At 41.7% G+C, this 18434-nt stretch overlaps 1 protein-coding gene across 1 annotated transcript; it reads left to right on the top strand.

Moving 5' to 3' along the window:
- Window positions 1-10414: 10414 nt before the first annotated feature.
- On the top strand, window positions 10415-17862 carry HOXC8 (homeobox C8). Its single transcript, XM_064734874.1, has 2 exons — window positions 10415-10919; window positions 17496-17862. Exons 1-2 carry the CDS (start codon window positions 10415-10417, stop codon window positions 17804-17806), a joined length of 816 nt encoding a protein of 271 aa, XP_064590944.1. The 3' UTR covers window positions 17807-17862.
- Window positions 17863-18434: the final 572 nt, after the last annotated feature.

Below are 18434 nucleotides of genomic sequence, written 5' to 3'. Positions count from 1 at the left end.
TCACCCCAAAACCGCCGGGAACGGCGGCTCTGCCACCCCCGGCACCCGGCGGGGCCCGGAGCCAAAATTCCCAAATTTCCCCCCAAGGCCGAGGTGAGAATTTTTGATTTTGGAGCAGGGAGAATGGGGGGGAAAGGGGGAAAAGAAGGGGGAAAAATAGGGTAAAAATAAGGGTAAAATAGGGTGAAAATAAGGGTAAAAATAGGGTAAAAATAAGGGTAAAATAGGGTAAAAATAAGGGTAAAAATAGGGTAAAAATAAGGGTAAAAATTAAGGCAAAAATAGGGTAAAAATAAGGGTAAAATCGGGTAAAAATAAGGGTAAAAATAGGGTAAAAATAAGGGTAAATTTGGGGAAAATAGGCTAAAAATAAGGGTAAAAATAGGGTAAAATTGAAGGTAAAAAAAAAAGAGTGAAAATAAGGGTAAAAATAAGAGTAAAAATAGGGTAAAAATAAGGGTAAAAATAGGGTAAAAACAAGGGTAAATTTGGGGAAAAATAAGAGTAAAAATAGGGTAAAATTAAGGGTAAAAATAGGGTGAAAATAAGAGTAAAAATAGGGTAAAATTAAGGGTAAAAATAGGGTGAAAAGAAGGGTGAAATAGGGTAAAAATAAGGGTAAAAATAGGGTTAAAATAGGGTCAAAACAGGATAAAAAATAGGGTAAAAATAAGGTTAAACATAGGGGAAAAACTGGGGAAAAATAAGGATTGAAATAGGGTCAAAATAGGGTAAAAATAAGGCTAAACATAGGGTAAAATAGGAGTAAAAATAGGGTTAAAATAAGGGTAAATAAGGGTAAAATAGGGTAAAAATAAGGGTAAAAATAAGGTCAAAATACGGGTAAAAATAAGGGTAAAAATCCACCAAAAAAAAACCCGCTTAAAACCACAACGCGTTTCTTGGCGTGGTTTGGGCCTTGTAGTAATTTTTTTTTTTCTTTCACACCAAATATTATAAATACAGATATTGTTTTTGGGGTGGAGTGGAGTGGTTTTGGGGTGCGTCGGACTTGTAATATTTTTATTTTATTATTATTATTTTTTGGTGGCGTTTTTTTGTGGGTGTTTTATTTTTTGGGGGGAGGTTTGGGTTTGTTGTCGTTTTTTTTTTTTTTTGGTGGTGTTTTTTTGTGTGTTTTTTTTTTTGGGGGTGGGTTTGGGTTTGTCGTTTTTTTTTTTGGTGGTGTTTTTTTGTGTTTTTTTTTTGGGGGGAGGAATTTGGGTTTGTTGTTTGTGGTTTTTTTTTTTTGGTGGTTTTTTTTTTGTGGGGTTTTTTTTTTGGTGGTGTTTTTGTGTGGGATTTTTTTTGGGGGGTGTTTGGGTTTGTCGTTTTGTTTTTTTTTTTTTGTGTGTTTTTTTGTGTTTTCTTTTTATTTTGGGGGGTTTGGGTTTGTCGGTTTTTTTTTTTTGGTGTTTTTTTTTGTGTTTTTTTTGGGGTTTTTTTGTGTTTTTTTTTGGGGGGAATGTTTGGGTTTGTTGTTGTCGGTTTTTTTTTTTTTTCCAATTTTTCCGCTGGGTTTGTTTCGGCTCTCTCGCGTATCTTATATTTTATTTCATTTATTTTTTTCCCCTTTTTTTTTTTTTGGGTGAAAGCGACACAAAACGAGGGTGGTGGTGGGGAAGAAGAGGCCGCAGCTGGCCAGAGGTGCATTTCCGCAGGGCCCGCAGCAAAAATGCGATTTTTACAGCCGCTGTTTGTTCTCCCCGCTCTCGGCCCTCAATGGGGGCGAACAGAACAAAACGCGGCCGGGCCCTGGCGAGACGTCTGGACTAAATCGCTTTATGGCGCTCGAAGGTGCGCGCCCGGCCCGGCCCTTTGAAAAACGGCCCTGGAATGTTTTGTCTACGGGCCGGGAAACGGGGCCCGAGCGGGGAAAAAAAGGGGGGAAAAAAAGGGGGGAAAAAAAGGGGGGAAAAAAGGGGGAAAAAAAGGGGAAAATGGGAGCGGGAGGGAGGGGTTTGGGGAAGGGGGAAAAGGGGAAAAAAGAGGGGAAAAGGGGAGGAAAAGGATAGGGGAGAAAAGGGGGGATTCAGGGGAAAAAAATAGGGGAGAAACGGGGGATTCAGGGGAAAAAAAGAGGGAAAATAATAGGGGAGAAACGGGGGGATTCAGGGGAAAATAATAGGGGAGAAAAGGGGGGATTCAGGGGAAAAAGGGGGGAAAAAATAGGGGAGAAACGGGGGATTCAGGGGAAAAAAAATAGGGGAGAAACGGGGGGATTCAGGGAAAAAAAAGGAGAAAAAAGGGGGAAAAAATAGGGGAGAAACGGGGGATTCAGGGGAAAAAAGAGGAAAAAAAGGGGGAAAATAATAGGGGAAAAAAGGGGGAAAATAAATAGGGGAGAAAAGGAGGGATTCAGGGAAAAAAAGGAGAAAAAACGGGGGAAAAATGGGAGCGGGAGGGAGTGGAAGGAGGGGGTTTGGGGAGGGGGAAAAGGGGAAAAAAGAGGGGAAAAGGGGAAAAAGAGGGGAAAAGGGGAGGAAAAGGATAGGGGAGAAAAGGGGGAAAAAATAGGGGAAAATAACAGGGGAGAAAAGGGGGATTCAGGGGAAAAAAAGGGGAAAAAAGGGGGGAAAAAAGGGGGAAAAAAGGGGAAAATGGGAGCGGGAGAGGGAGGGGAAGGAGGGGGGAAAAATGCGTGGGATGGGAGGGGGAAAAGGGGGAAAAAGAGGGGAAAAGGATAGGGGAGAAAAGGGGGAAAAAATAGGAGAGAAACGGGGGATTTAGGGGAAAGAATAGGGGAGAAACGGGGGATTCAGGGGAAAAAAAGGAGAATAAAGGGGGGAAAATAATAGGGGAGAAAAGGGGGATTGAGGGGAAAAAAAGGAGGAAAAAATTAGGGGGAGAAACAGGGGATTGAGGGGAAAAAAAGGGGAAAATAATAGGGGAGAAAAGGAGGGATTCAGGGGAAAAAAAGGGAAAAAAAGAGGGAAAAATAGGGGAGAAAAGGGGGGATTCAGGGGAAAAAAAGAGGAAAAAAAGGGGGAAAAGAATAGGCGAGAAACGGGGGATTCAGGGAAAAAAAAGGGAGAAAATAATAAGGAAAAAAATGGGGATTGGGGGAGAAAAGGAGAAAAAAAGGCGGTGAAAGAATAGGGCAGAGAAGGAGGATTTGGGGGAAAAAGAACGGAGAAGAAAAGGTGGAATTGAGGGGAAAAAAGAGAGGAAAAGAATAGAGGAGAAAAGGAGGATTCAGAGGGAAAAAAGAGGAAAAATTGGGGGAAAAGAACAGGGGAGAGAAGGAGGATTCAGGGGAAAAAAGGGAAGGGAAATAAGAGGGGAGAAAAACTGGGATTGGGAGGAAAAAAGAGGGGGAAAAAGGGGAAAAGATAAAAATGGAGAAAAGGAGAATTGGGGGGAAAAAGGAGGAAAAAGAACAGCGGAGATTGAGGGGGAAAATGGGGGAAAAGGGAGAAATAGGGGGAAAATGGAGGGGGAAAAGGGAGAAAAGGGAAAATGAGGAGGAAAAGGAGGAATGGAAGGGGAAAAAAAGGGGAAATAGGGGAAATAGAGGAGAAAGGAGAAAAGGGGAGAAAATGAAAAGGAAAAAAAAGGAGAAAAGGAAAAAAGCAAAACAAGGCTAAAACTGAGATAAAGGCACAAAAGGAGCCGGCGAAAGCCCCAAAATTGCCGTTTTTGACCCCAAATCCCAGGCGGGCCCCGGCGCTGCGCGGGCGCGGCCGCGAGGTGGCGCTGTCGGCCCAGGGTTCGCGCGCGCCCCCTCCCCCAATTCCGCGCTGTGCCCCCCTCAAAAACCCCAAAACCGCCCCTTTTTCACCCCTTAAAGCGCCCCTTCACCCATCCTTTCATAGCTTAAAATTATTTTAATTTTTTAAAATTTAAATTGTTTTTTTAAAGTACTTTTTTTTTACATAATTTCATTAAAAATCCGATTTTTTTCCACATTTTTCCCCCCTTATTTCTCCTTGGGGCGCACCCAGCACTGAGGGCGTAAAATCCCCGTTTCGAAAATATTAAAATGCTGTAAAAAAATCTCATTTTTGGGCCAGGTTGCGGCGCTGATTTCTGCTCGTTTTTTTTGATTTCTGCTCGGTTTTTCCCGCCCCCTCCCCATTTTCGCAGCTCGTTGTGGACGCCCCTCACGTCCGCCGGGTTGGGCGAGCAGAAAATGACAAAATGACAAAATGACATTTTCCAGTGAAGGTCAGGGCAAAAAGGAGGAGGGAGGGGAATGGCAGAAAATCCTCAAAACCCCAGGAATGCCCCCAAAAAAAACGCCGAAGAGCAGCTCCCAAAAAATCGGAATTTTCCCTTAAAAAAATCGGAATTTTCCCTTAAAAAAATAAAAAAAACCCCAGCGGGAATCGCGGTTTTATTGTCACCACCGAGGGGTGAGGGGTTGTTTTCACCAAAATCACGATGTTTATCCTCAAATTAATTTATTTTTATAGGGGGGAATCCGCGCTTTTATCTTAAAATAAAACCCCAAAATTTTTTGCCCCCAACCTGAGCGGAAAATTCCGATTTATTTTTGGAATATCAATAATTCTGAGGCTTTGAAAATAGCGAATATTGATCAGGGAGGGGAAATTCTGTCCCTTGTCCTTGGCTTAATTTTGGGGCAAAACCGGCGGAATTTGGGAAAAAGGAGCTGGAGCGGGGAAATTCTGCACAGACCGGGAGGGTTCGGGGCGGAAAAATGGGAATTTGGGGTGAAAAATGGGAATTTTGGGAGGCTGGGTGAGAATGAGTTCATTGTTCTTGCAACCCGCCCTGCGCCGCCTTCTCCGGGGGGGAAAAATGGGGCAAAAAAAGCCAAAATCGGCTCAAGGTGGGCTCGGGGTTGTGCTTTAACTCGGGGAGGTGTGGGGAAAAATTAAAAAAAAAAAATTAAAATTTAAAAAAAAAATTAAATATTTTAACCCATCCTGAGGTTGGGGTCGCCCCAAATAAATAAACCCGAAAATGTGAAATTTTTGCAGGGCAGGAAAACCTCGAGTTTTTTTTTTTTTGTGGAAATGGGGATTTGAATAATTCTGGAAATAATTTGGGTTTTTATTTTTTTTTTAAAGGGGTGGGGGGAAGGTTTGGGGTGGCGGAATTTTGGGGGGATTTGGGGCATTTTTGGCGTCTCGACAGCAAAAAATAAAAAAAAAATCCTTTGGGAAAAATTCTCCTCTCCTCCAAGCGTGGAAAAAAACCCAAAAATGAACAAAACCCCTCCGGATTTTGGGGTGATTTCTGTGGTTTTGAGGAGTTTCGTCCGCACGAAAGGGGTGGCCACTAAAAAATGAGGCTCGAGGGCTCAGAAATGGGCTGGAAAATGGGGAAAAAATGTGAATTTTGGGCTGGAAAAGGGGGGAAAAGGGTCGGGGTGGGTTTGGTGCTGTTTTTGTTTCTGCAGCGCGCACAAAGGGCAGCCTGGCTTTGCCTCCAAAGCGGATTTTTTACACCAAAAATTGGAATTTTCCCCTCGGAATTCCGCCCAGAGGATTGGGTTAAACGCGGGGAGAGGGAGGTGAGGGCAAATTGGGGTGAAAAATGGAAATAAATGGAAATAAACGGAATAAAATGGGAATAAAACCCCCGCGGTTTTGTGGATTTATTCGCGCCCCAGCACAGCGAGGAGCGGCCGATCCAGAATGGGGGAAAAATTCCCGGGATTTTCGCTCATTTTGGGGGTTTTTGGGGGGTTTTTGTTGGGTGACAGCAGGACAGTGAGAAAAATGGGGGGAAAAGGGGGAAAAATGGGAAAAAACGGGGGGGAAAAGGGAGAAAATTGAGGGAGAAAAGGATAAAAGGGGGGAAAAAGGAGAATAAGGGGGGAAATAGGAGAGAAAGGGGAAAAAGGGGGAAAAAGGGAAAAAAAGGGGGAAAATGGGAAAAAAAGAGGAGAGAGGGAAAAAGGGAAAAAAGGAAAATAAAAGGGAAAATAGGAGGAAAATAGAAGAAAACAGAAAGGGGGAAAAGGAGAGGAAAAAGGGAAAATAAGGTGGGAAAAAGGAAAAAAAAAAAGGAAAAAAGGGAAAAATGAGGGGAAAAGGGGAGAAAAGAGGGGAAAAGGGGTGAAAAGGGGAATAAAGGCCAAAAAATCAGGGGGGAAAAGAGGAAATTTGGGAAAATCAGGGAAAAAAGAGGAACCCCCCTCCCCTGGGCAGGTGGGACCCCCAGAAATGACAAAAACAACAAAAAAAGCAAAAACAACCCCAAAATCGCCCCGGTTTGGGATTTACCTGCGCGGGTGACCCCGGGGTCACCTGCAAGGAAAAGGGGGGATTGGGGTTTTTGGGGTTTTTTTTGTTTTTTTTTGGTTTTTTGGGTTTTTTTGGGGGTTTTTTTGGCGTGGTTTTTTGGGGTTTTGGGCGAAGACGCCGCCCTCCCCAAGAAAATGGATTTTGGGGTCATTTGGGCGATTGGATGAAAAAGTGGAGGGGTATTTGGGCGGGAAGGATGAGGAAGAAGGGAAAGGGATGGGGGAAAGAGGATTGGGAATAAGAAGGGAGAGGAGAAAGGGGAAAAGAGAGGGAATGGGAAAAAGGGGGAAAAAAAGGGAAAAGGAAGAGGAAAATAAAGGAAGGGAAAAAGTGGGGAAAAAAGAGGAGGGGAAAAAAGGAAGGGAAAAAAGGAAGGGAAAAAAGGAAGAAATAAAGGGAAAAAAAGAAGGAAAAAAGGGAAAAAGGGAAGAAAAAAGAGGGAGGAAAATAAAGGAAAGAAAGGGAAAAAAAAGGAAGGAAAAAAGGAGAAGGAAAAAAAAGAAGGGAAAAAAAGGAAGGGGGAAAAAAGGAAAAGGGGAAAAAAGGGAAGGGAAAAGGAAAAAGGAAGGGGAAAAAAAAGGGAAAAGGAAGAAAAAAAGGAAGGGAAAAAAGGAAGGAAAAAAGAAGGGGAAAAAAAGGAAGAAGGGAAAAAAGGAAGAAAAAAAAGGAAAGAAAGGGAAAAAAAGGAAGGGAAAAAAAAGGAAGGGGAAAAAAGGAAGGGAAAAAAAGGAAGGGAAAAAAAGAAGGGGGAAAAAAAGGAAGGGAAAAAAAAAAGAAAGAAAGGGAAAAAAAATGAAGGAGAAAAACGGGAAGGGAAAAAAAGAAGGAAAAAAAAGGAAGGGGGAAAAAGAAGGAAAAATGGGAAAAAAAGAAGGAAAAAAAGGAAAAAAAGGGGAAAAAAAAGAAAGGGGAAAAAAGAAAGGGAAAAAAGGGAAGAAAAAAGGAAGGGGAAAAAAAAGAAAGGGGAAAAAGGAAAGGGAAAAAAAAAAAAGGGAAGGGAAAAAAGGAAGGGGAAAAAAGAAAGGGGAAAATAAAGGAAAGGGGGAAAAAAGAAAGGGAGAAAAAAAGAAAAGGGGAAAAAAAGGGAAGAGAAAAGGAAGGGAAAAAAAACAAGGGGGGAAAAAAAGAAAGGAGGAAAAAAGGAAAGGGGAAAAAAGGAAGGGGAAAAAAAAGGAAGGGGAAAAAAAGGGGAAAATAAAGGAAAGGGGGGAAAAAAGAAAAGGAGGAAAAGGAAGGGGAAAAAAAGGAAAGGGAGAAAAAAAGATAGAAAAAAAAAGGAAAGGAGAGGAAAAAAAAAGAAAGGAGCAGAAAAAAAAAAAAAAAAAAAAAAAAAAAAAAAAAAAAAAAAAAGAGCAGAGCGCGGCACCGCCGGGATTTTGAGGAATTTGCCTGCGGAGTTAAAGGCGGGAGCGGAACCGGGAGAGCGAAAGCAGCGAGAGAGCAGCGAGAGCAGCAGCGAGAGAGGGGCGGGCGGGAGCTGCGAGGGCGCCCCCGACCCTTCCCCTGCCCCTTCCCCTTCCCCGCAGCGCTGCCATGAGAGCCGGCACAGGCACCGCGCAACCCCAAAACACCGCATTTTAGCACCAAAAAACACCGCAAAAAAAAAAAAAATATATATATATATATATATATAATACAGCAGCAAAAAAAAACCAAATTCACCCGGAGAGGCCAAACCCGCCAAAAAAAAAAATTATTGTTTTGTTTTGTTTTTTTTTTTTTTTTTTGCTAAAGGGATGAAAGAAATATAGCCACTCTTAAAAAAAAAATAAGGAAAAAAAAAAATAAACCAGCGCAGGATTTGAGCGGTGAGAGGCGCAAACCGCGCTTTGCTTTGCTGGGGTTTTATTTATTATTTTTTAGGGTTAAACGGATTTTTTTTTAAGAGTTGAAACCTTTTCTTTTTAGAGCTAAACAGCGTTTCTCGCAGGGCTAAATCAGTGCTGCTTTTCAGGATTAAACCTTTTATTTTATTTTTTTATTATTATTTTTTTGAGGATTAAAGCAGCTTTTTGAAAGAATTTTCGCAGCATTAACCCGGATTTTTTTTTTTTTTTTTTTTCCCGGTGTGTTTTTTTTTTTTTTTTTTTTTTTTTTTTTCACAACCAACCCCTCTTCTTTTTTTTTTTTTTTTTTTTTTTTCCCTTTTTTTTTTTGAGAATCAAAGCGGGATCTCCACAGCAGCGAGGCGGATTCTTTACCGGAGTTCACCGGGATTTTTTTGCAGAGTTCAACCTGATATTTCACCGGCGTTTTCCCCGCCTTGCTTTGCAGAGTTACCGGCGCTTTTTATACAGATTTTTATCAGCGTTAACCTGGATTTTTTACAGAGTTAACCGGATTTTTTTATCAGAATTAACCCTGCTTTTATTTCAGAGTTAACCCTGCTTTTTATTCCCATCGTTAACTCTGATTTTTTTTTTTTTTTCCCACAACCAAACCTGGTTTTTTTCCGGAATTAAACCTCATTTTTCCCCGGATTTAAACCTCATTTTTTCCCAGAACCAAACCTGATTTTTCCCGGACTTCAACCTCATTTTCCCCAGAAGCAAACCTCATTTTTTTTTAGATTCAAACCTCATTTTTTTTTAGATTCAAACCTCATTTTTTCGGAACCAAACCTGACTCTTTTCCACAATTAAACCTGATTTTTTTTCCCGGAACTAAACCACATTTTTCCCCAGATTTAAACCTGATTTTTTCCCGAATTAAACCGGACTTTTTTCCACAATCAAATCTGATTGTCCCGGGAATTAAACGTGACTTTTTCCCACAATTAAACCTGATTTTTTTTTAACCCAACCTCATTTTTCCCCCAGGTTTAAACCTGATCTTTTCCGGAACTAAAGCTGGTTTTTCCCCAGCTTTAAACTTGAATTTTTCCGGAACTAAAGCTGATTTTCCCCCAGATTTAAGCCTGATTTTTTTCCGGAATTAAACCTGGTTTTATTCCACAATTAAACCTCATTTTTCCCGGAACTAAAGCTGATTTTTTTCCCCCCAGCTTTAAACCTGATTATTTCAGGAATTAAGCCTGATTTTTTTCCGGACCTAACGCTGATTTTTTTCCGGAACTAAACCTCATTTTTTACCAGGTTTAAACCTGATTTTCTTCCACCATTAAACTTAATTTTTTACCAGATTTAACCCTGATTTTCTTCCACAAGTAAACCTCATTTTTCCAGGGACCCAACGCTGATTTTTTCCCGGGACCCAACACTGATTTTTCCTGCACCCAACGCCGATTTTTCCGGGACTCAAAGCTGATTTTTTCTGCACCCAACGCTGCTTTTTCCCGCACCCAGCACTGATTTTCCGTACAAACGCTGATTTTTTTGCCGGGACACAAAGCTGATTTTTCCCGGGACCAACGCTGATTTTTCCCGGGACAAACGCTGATTTTTTGCCGGGACCAACGCTGATTTTTCCCGGGACAAACGCTGATTTTTTTGCCGGGACCAACTCTGATTTTTCCCGCACCCAGCACTGATTTTTCCTGCACCCAGCACTGAATTTTTCCTGCACCCAGCACTGCTTTTTCCCGGTACCAACGCTGATTTTTCCCGGGACACAACGCTGATTTTTTGCCGGGACAAACGCTGATTTTTCCTGCACCCAAGGCTGCTTTTTCCTGCACCCAGCACTGATTTTTCCCGGGACAAACGCTGATTTTTTGCCGGGATACAAAGCTGATTTTTCCGGTACCAACGCTGATTTTTCCCGGGACACAACGCTAATTTTTCCCGCACCCAGCACTGATTTTTTCGGGGACCCAACGCTGATTTTCCCCCCAGCACCAACCCCTCTTTCCCCATCCCTTCACCCCCACTGCCCCTTTCTTTAACCCCTCTTTCCCCCAATCCCCCATCCCAAATCCCCCCAATCCCCACTTTAACCCTTCTTTCCCAATCCCCCAATCCCCCAATTCCCCCAATCCCCACTTTAACCCCTCTGCCCCGGATCCCTCCACCCAATCCCCACTTTAACCCCTCTTTCCAATCCCCTAACCCCCAATCCCCAATCCCCAATCCCCACTTTAACCCCATCCCCATCCCCCAATCCCCACTTTAACCCTTTTTCCCCAATCCCCACTTACCCTTTTCCCCAATCCCCCCACCCCAATCCCCACTTTAACCCCTGTTCCCCCACTCCCCACTTTAACCCCTTCCCTCCCGGCGCTTTCGCATGCGAGGGCGATGAGCTCCTACTTCGTGAACCCGCTCTTCTCCAAGTACAAAGGCGGCGACTCCCTGGAGCCGCCCTACTACGACTGCCGCTTCCCGCAGAGCGTGGCCCGCGGCGCCGCCGTTCTCTACGGGCCCGGCGGCGCCGCTCCGCCCTTCCAGCACCCCTCGCACCACGTGCAGGAGTTTTTCCACCACGGAGCCGCCTCGGGCCTCTCGGGCTCGCCGGGTTACCAGCAGAACGCGGGCTGCGCGCTGGCGTGCCACGCCGGCGATGCCTCCAAGTTCTACGGCTACGAGGCGCTGCCGCGGCAGGCGCTGTACGGAGCGCAGCAGGACGCGCCCGCGGTGCCCTACGCGGATTGCAAAGGAGCCGGAGCGGGAGGAGGAGGAGGAGGAGGAGGAGGAGGAGGAGGAGGAGGAGGAGGAGGAGGCCTCGGGGCCGAAGGGCAAGGCGGGCACCTGGGGCAGAGCGCGGCGTCGCCCAGCCTGATGTTCCCGTGGATGCGGCCGCACGGTGAGCGCGGCGAGGAGGATGCGGGGATGGGGTGTGTGTCTTGGGGTTGTGTGGTTTATTTAAAGTTTGGGTTTTTTCTGGGGTTTTTAGGGTTGTTTTGGTGTGGTTTGGGGTTTGGTTGTTTAAGGGTCTTTTTGTGTGTGTTAGTTTTAAGGGTTTTTTTTGGGTTAGTTATTTTTTGTTGGGGTGGTGGATTTATTTTTTTGGGGAGTTTAAGGGTTTTTTTTTCTGGGTTGTTTTAAGGGTTGTTTTTTGGTTTAGTTTTTGGTTTTTTTAAGGGTTTTTTTTGGGTGTTTTTAAGGTTTTTGTAATTTAAGGGTTTTTTGTTTTTTCTGTTTTAGGGTTGTTTGGGTGGTTTGTTTTTAAGGGTTTTTTGGGTTAGTTTTTAAGGATTTTTTTGGGTTTTTTAGGGGTTTTTTGGGTGTGTTGTTTTGGTTTTTGGGTTTTTTAAGGGGTTTTTTATTGGGGTGGTTGGTTTTAAGGTTTTTTTGGTTAGTTTTTAAGGGATTTTTGGGGTTTTTTCTGGGTTTTTAGGGTTGTTTTGGTGTGTGTTGGTTTTTAAGGGTTTTTTTTGGGTTAGTTTTTAAGGGATTTTTTTGGGTTTTTTAGGGTTTTTTTTGGCGGTGTTTTGGTTTTTAAGGGTTTTTTTGGGTTAGTTTTTATAGAGGTTTTTTGGTGGTGTTTTGGTTTTTAAGGGTGTTTTTTGGGTTAATTTTTATAGGGGTTTTTTGGTGCTGTGTTGGTTTTTAAGGGTGTTTTTGGTATTTTTAGGGTTTTTTTTAGGGTTTTTTTTGGGTTTTTTTAGGGGTTGTTTTGGTGGTGGTTTGGTTTTTAAGGGTGTTTTTTGGGTTAATTTTTAAGGGATTTTTGGGGTTTTTTTTCCTGGGTTTTTTGGGGTGTGTTGGTTTTAGGGTGTTTGGTTTTAAGGGGTTTTTTATGGGTTTTTTTGGATTATTTGGGTTTTTTGGGTTGTTTTGGTGTGTTGTTTTAGAGCATTTTTTGGGTTAATTTTTATAGGGTTTCTTGGGGTTTACGGGTTTTTGGGTTTTTTTATTAGGTGTTGGTTGGTTTTTAAGGGTATTTATAGGTTACTTTTGGAGGGGTTTTTCTTGCTGTTACTTTGGGTTTTAAGGGTATTTTTGAGGGTATTTTTTAAGGGCTTTTTTGGGGTATTTTTTTGAGGATTTTTTTTATGGCGTTGTGTTGGTTTTTAAGGGTATTTTTGGGTTAATTTTTAAGGGATTTTTTGGTTATTTTTTGAGGGTTTTTTTGGGTGTTGTGTTGGTTTTTGAGGGTATTTTTTGCTTAATTTTTTGAGGGTTTTTGGGGGTTTCCTTTACTGTTGTTTTGGTTTTCAAGGGTATTTTTTGCTTAATTTTTTGAGGGCTTTTAAGGGTTTTTTTGGGGTGTCTTTTGGGCTGTGAGGTGGTTTCTTGGTTAATTTCGAGGTTTATTTTATTTTATTTTTTGTTTATTTTTTGAGGGTATTTTTGGGGTGCTTGTCCGGTTTGTAAGGGCGTTTACCCATTTATTTTTTTGAGGGATTTTTTGGGGATTTTTACGAGGTTTTTGGGGTTTTTTTTTTGGGTAATTTTGTGCTTTTCTGGACCAGAGACCTTGGGTTGTTTTGTTTCTGTTTTTTGGGTCTGTTTTTAGTGGTTTCGCCAGTTCTGGTGAGGTTTTGGGGTGAATTTGGGGTGAATTTGGGTTGGGTTCAGTCTTTGGGGTGGATTTGGGCATTTTTTGGGTGGATTTGGGGTGATTTTGGTGCTGGTTGGGCTCTTTTCGGGTGGATTTGGTGCTGTTTGGGGCGGTTTTGCTTTTGGGCTGAATTTGGGCTCTTTTGGGGCTCTTTGGGTCGGGTTTGGGTCATTCGGACACAACCAAGGGACGAGAAAGGAGACGGGAGAGGAATTGGGGAAAAAGAGGAGGAAATGGGGAAAAAAGGGGGAAAAAGGGAGAGAAAGGAGGGGAGGGGGAAAGGAGAAGAAAAGCGAAGGAGTTTGGGTGGTTTTGGTTGGATTTGGGTTGGATTTGGGGCTGTTTGGGCTGAAATCGCCACGTTTGGGTTGTTGGGGTTGTTTGGGTTGAATTTTGAGGGGTTTGGGGCATTTTGGGGCCGTTTGTGTCTCTGTGGGTGTGTGTGGATGTTGGAACCCCGAGTGTGAGCACAATTCCCAACCTTTCAGCCCAAAATCCCAACGGTTTTGCCCAAAATCCCGATGTTTCCACCCAAAATCCCAACCTTTGAGCCCAAAATTGAGGCCTCTCGGCCCAAAATTCAGATTTTAATGCTCCCAAATCCCGGCCTTTCATCTCAAAATCCCGACCTTTCATCTCAAAATCCCGGCCTCTTCTCCCAAAATTGAGATTTTTATGGCCAAAATTCCGGCCTCGTGTCCTAAACCTCAGGTTTTTATCCCAAATTTCAGACTTTTTATCCCCAATTTCAGACTTTCCATCCCCAAAATTCCGACCTTCCAGCTCAAAATTCCTGAAATTCCGGCCTCTTACCCCAAAATCCCGAGTCTTTATCCCAAAATTCTGATATTTCATCCCAAAATCCCGATATTTTATCCCAAAATCCTGAGCTTTTATCCCAAAATTCTGATATTTCATCCCAAAATCCCTCTCCAGCACGCCCATCCCCGCTTCCCCATAAATACATTTATTTTCATATTTATTTCTAAATAATAACAACAATAACCCAGAAATTCTCCGGAATATTTTTATTTTTTTTTTATTAAAACAAACGGAGGGGATTCCTTTAAAAAAAAAGAAATAAAATTAAAAAAAAAAAGCTAAAAGTAAAAGTTTGGATTTTTTTAGGGCTTTTTTTATGGCCGGGAGCTTACGGCTCCCACTTGGGTTGTTTGCGCCTTGATAAGAGCAGCGCTCTTAAAAATGTCAAAAATGTCAAAAATGTCAAAAATGCCCCATTTTAACCGCTGGGAGACGCAGCCGGGGCGGCGAGACCCGCGCCGGAGGATTTCTTCATTTTTTAGACATTTATATTTATTCTTAAATTATTTTTGTTGTTATTTTCGTGTTTATATTTGTATTTTTTTATTTGTGTTATTTCGTGTTTTTATTTTATTTGTGTGTATTTAGTGTTTTCCTTCCTCCGGAGGGAGAGAAAAAAAATTAAAAATTAAAATTAAGATTAAAATTAAGATTAAAATTAAAATTAAAATTAAGACTAAAATTAAAATTTAAATTAAGATTACAATTAAAATTACAATGAAAATTACAATGAAAAATTAAAAAAAACCTCAGCCTGGGGGGGCGCGAGGTTGGGATTAAAAATTAAAATTAAAATAAAAAGCAATTTAAAAAACAGGGAATTCAGAATAAATAAATTAAAACCCAGCCCGCAAAAAGAGGGGAAAAACAGGGAAATAATTCAAATTTCGGCCGCGGGTAATTCGAACCATGTGCGGCGTTTTAGGGCGAAAACAGAGCAATCCAAAGCGTCCGAAAAAACCCAAAAAAAGGGAAAAAAGAGAAGAATCGTAATTTATTTCTCCGAGCTTTGACCCGCAGCCGGATCTGCGCTTTTTTCCCCCAAAATAAATTGATTTTCTCATTAGCGCCGGGCCGCGGCCTCGGCTGCTTTTATTGGAATTTTTTTTCCTGCTTTATTTTGATTTTTTTGGGGTTTTTTCGCCCCATCCCCGGCTGGGTTTGGTGAGGAGGAGGAAAATTCGCGGGTCTGGGGAGGTTTTGGGGGGAAAAACGGAGATTTTGGGCAAAAATTTGGGCAAAAAAAGGAGATCCCGGCCCCCGTCCTTGTGTGCGTGTTTTGGGGTGGATGTGGGGAAAATAAAAGGGAATTTTGGGGTGAATGTGGGGAAAATAAAAGGGAATTTTGGGGTGGATGTGGGGAAAATAAAAAGCGAATTTTGGGGTAAATGTGGGAAAATAAGCGAATTTGGGGAATGTGGGGAAATGAAAGGGGAATTTTGGGTAAATGTGGGAAAAAAAAGGGCCATTTGTGGGGTGAATTGGGGAAAATGAAAAGCGAAATTTGGGGTGATGTGGGGAAATAAAAAGCGAATTTTGGGGTGATGTGGAGAAAATGGAAAGGGAATTTTGGGGTGAATGTGGGGAAAATAAAAGGGAATTTTGGGGTGGATGTGGGGAAAATGAAAAGGGAATTTTGGGGTGAATGTGGGGAAAATAAAAGGGAATTTTGGGGTGGATGTGGGGAAAATGAAAAGCGAATTTTGGGGTAAATGTGGGGAAAATGGAAAGGGAATTTTGGGGTGAATTTGGGGAAAATGAAAAGGGAATTTTGGGGTGGATGTGGGGAAAATAAAAGGGAATTTTGGGGTTTTGGGGAGGGAGAGGAAAAATGGGGGGGAAAGGGGAAAAATGAGGGAAAATTGGGAAGAAAAGGGGGAAAGGAAAGAAAAGGAAAAAAGGAAAATAAAAAAGGGGGGAAAAAAGGAAGGAAAAGGGAAAAAAGGGAAAGAAAATGAGGGAAGAAAAGGGAGGAGAGAATAAGCGGGAAAAAAGGGAAAAAAGAGGGAAAATGGGAGAAAGAAAAAGGGGAAAAAGGGAAGGAAAAGGGAGAAAAGGGGAGGGAAAAAGGGAAAAATGGGGGGGAAAAAGAGAGAAAAATGGAGAAAAAAATGAGGAAAGAAAGAAAGAGAAAGAAAGAAAAGAGAGAAAAATTAAAATAAAAATTAAAAATAAAGGCGAAAGAGGCCGCTGAGGGTTTTGAGGTGAACAACGCTCCTTTCCTGGGAAAAATTGATTTTTTGGGACATTTTCCTCCTTTGTGTGTGACAAGGGGGAAAAGGCAAAAAAAGGGGGAAAAAGGGATTAAAAATGGGTTAAAAAGGGGTATAAAGGGGCAAAAAATGGGGGAGAAAGGGGTAAAATGGGGCTGAGAAAAAGGGGCAAAATATGAGTGAGAAAGGGGTAAAAAAGGGCAAAAAAAGAGACGGAAAATGGGTAAAAAATGGCTGGAAAAAGGGGTGAAAAGGGTGAAATAAATAGAGGTGGAAAGGGGCAAAAAAGAGGCGAGAAAAGGACAAGAAATGGGGGAAAATGGGTGAAAAAGGGACAAAAACAGGGCCAAAAGGGGCGGGAAATGGTGAAAAAATGGAAATTTTGGGGTTTTTGCCCCACCGAGCGCAGGCGGGGCTGGAACAGAGCAGGGGAGAAGTTTGGGGGTTTTTTGTGAGGATTTTTGGGGCTTTTATTGGGGTTTTTGGGTTTATTTGGGGTCATGGTTTTTAATTTTTGGGGGGTTGTTTGAGGGGAGTTGGTTTTTCAGGGGTTATTTGGGTTTATTATTAATAATATTGTTATTTTAAGGGGGTTTTTGGGATTTTTTCTGGATTTTTTTTGCTGTTGTCCTGTAGGTTTTTTGTTGTCGTTCTTTTGTGTTGTTTTTGTTTGTTTGGGTTGGGTTTTGGGTTTTTTTCTTTTTTTTTGTTGTTCCTTGGGAGGGCATTTCTTTACCTTCTCAAACCCAAACCAACCCCAATTTTTCGCCATTTCCCCCCATTTTTCCCTAAAAATCCTATATATTTTTAAACTAATTTTTTCCCCAAAAAATCTTATATATTTAAAAAGAAATTATCTCTTTTTTCCCTCCCCCAAAATCCTATATACATTTTAAAATATTCTAATTTCCCCCCCCCCAAATCTATGCATATATATATATATTTAATTCCATTTTCCTCAAAAAAATCCTATCTATATATCTATCTATATATATTTTAATTATATTTTTCCCGCAAAATCCTATATATATATATATATATATATATATATATAAAATTCTATTTTTCCCCAAAAAACCCATATACATTTCATAAAAAAAATTAATTCTTTTTCCCCAAAAATCCTATCAATTTTACAAAAAATTTATTGTTTTCCCCTTTTCTCCCCCCAAATCCTATATATATATATATATATATATGTATGTATGTATATTTTAATTCTATTTTTCCCCAGAAAAACCCTATAAATTTCATTAAAAAAATCAAATTTTCCCCTAAAAAACCCACATAAATTTCATAAAAAATCCTATTTTTTCCCCCAAAAGACCCCTATAAATTTAATAAAAAATCCTATTTTTCCCCAAAAAAAACCCCTATAAATTTCATTTAAAAATCCAATTTTTTCCCCAAAACCCATATATATATATCTCATTAAAACATTATATTTTTTCCCCCAAAAACCCCTATAAATTTCATAAAAAATCGCATTTTTTCCCAAAAAAACCCCTATAAATCTCATAAAAAATCCTATTTATTCCCCTAAAAAACCCATATAAATTGCACAAAAAATAGTATTTTTCCCCCAAAACCCCTATAAATTTCATTAAAAAATCATATTTTTTCCCCAAAACCATATATATATATATATAATTAAAAAATTATATTTCCCCCCCCAAACCCTATAAATACTACCAAAAATCCCATTTTTTTCCCCAAAAACCCCTATATACCTCATAAAAAATCCTATTTTTTCCCCAAAAAACCCCATAAATCTCATTAAAAATCCTATTTTTTCCCCGAAAAAAATTATAACTGTCTAAAATCTGGTATTTGGGCGCAGCGCCGGGGCGGCGCAGCGGGCGGCAGACGTACAGCCGCTACCAGACGCTGGAGCTGGAGAAGGAGTTCCTGTTCAACCCGTACCTGACGCGCAAGCGCCGCATCGAGGTCTCGCACGCGCTGGGCCTCAGCGAGCGCCAGGTCAAGATCTGGTTCCAGAACCGCAGGATGAAATGGAAAAAGGAGAACAACAAGGACAAACTGCCCGGGGCCGGCCGGGGCGACGAGGAGAAGGCGGAGGAGGAAGGCGGCGAGGAGGAGGAGAAGGAGGACGAGGACAAGGACGAGGGCAAGGAGCCGGCGGCGCCCTGAGCGTTCGCGGCGCCCTGAGCGCTTTGGGCGCCATGAGCGTTTGGGGCGCCCGGAGAGTTTTGGGGCTTCGCGGCCACCGTCGGCTCTGTGGGGAGCGCGGCCGCACCTGAGGGGCGCGGGGGGGGCTGGGGGGGTTTGCCCTGGTTCCTGAGGGTGGGGGGGTTAAAAACCCTTTTTTCCCGATTTTCCCTCCTTTTTTCCCGATTTTCCCTCCTTTTTTCCCGATTTTCCCTCCTTTTTTCCCGATTTTCCCTCCTTTTTTCTCTATTTTCTTCCTCTATTTTTCCAATTTTCCCCCATTTTTTCCGATTTTTTCCAATTTCCCCCCGTTTTTCCCGTTATTTCCCCCATTATTCCCGATTTTTTCCTACCTTTTTCTCCTAATTATTTCCTCTTTTTCTCCTATTTTCCCCCATTTTTCCGGATTTTTTTGCAATTTTCCCCCTTTTTTCCCGTTATTTCCCCCATTTTTTCCGATTTTTTCCTCCCTTTTTCCGATTTTTCCTCCTTTTTATCCTATTTTTTCCTCCTTTTTTCCCATTTTTCCCTATTTTTTCCCCAATTTTTCCTATTTTTCCCCTTTTTTTCCTCCTTTTTTCCAATGTTTCCCATTTTTCCCATTTTTTCC

The sequence above is a fragment of the Zonotrichia leucophrys genome, chromosome 29, assembly GCF_028769735.1.
Source record: "Zonotrichia leucophrys gambelii isolate GWCS_2022_RI chromosome 29, RI_Zleu_2.0, whole genome shotgun sequence".
NCBI lineage: Eukaryota > Metazoa > Chordata > Aves > Passeriformes > Passerellidae > Zonotrichia > Zonotrichia leucophrys.
Note: the sequence above shows the minus strand (reverse complement) of the source record. Positions and strands in the feature narration are given on the sequence as shown.

Bases quoted from the DNA above. Each gene is read 5' to 3' on its own strand.
- HOXC8 (XM_064734874.1), top strand. From the start codon at position 10,415: ATGAGCTCCTACTTCGTGAACCCGCTCTTCTCCAAGTACAAAGGCGGC. The intron at 10,920-17,495 runs GTGAGCGCGGCG...ATTTGGGCGCAG, and splicing joins CCCGTGGATGCGGCCGCACG to CGCCGGGGCGGCGCAGCGGG.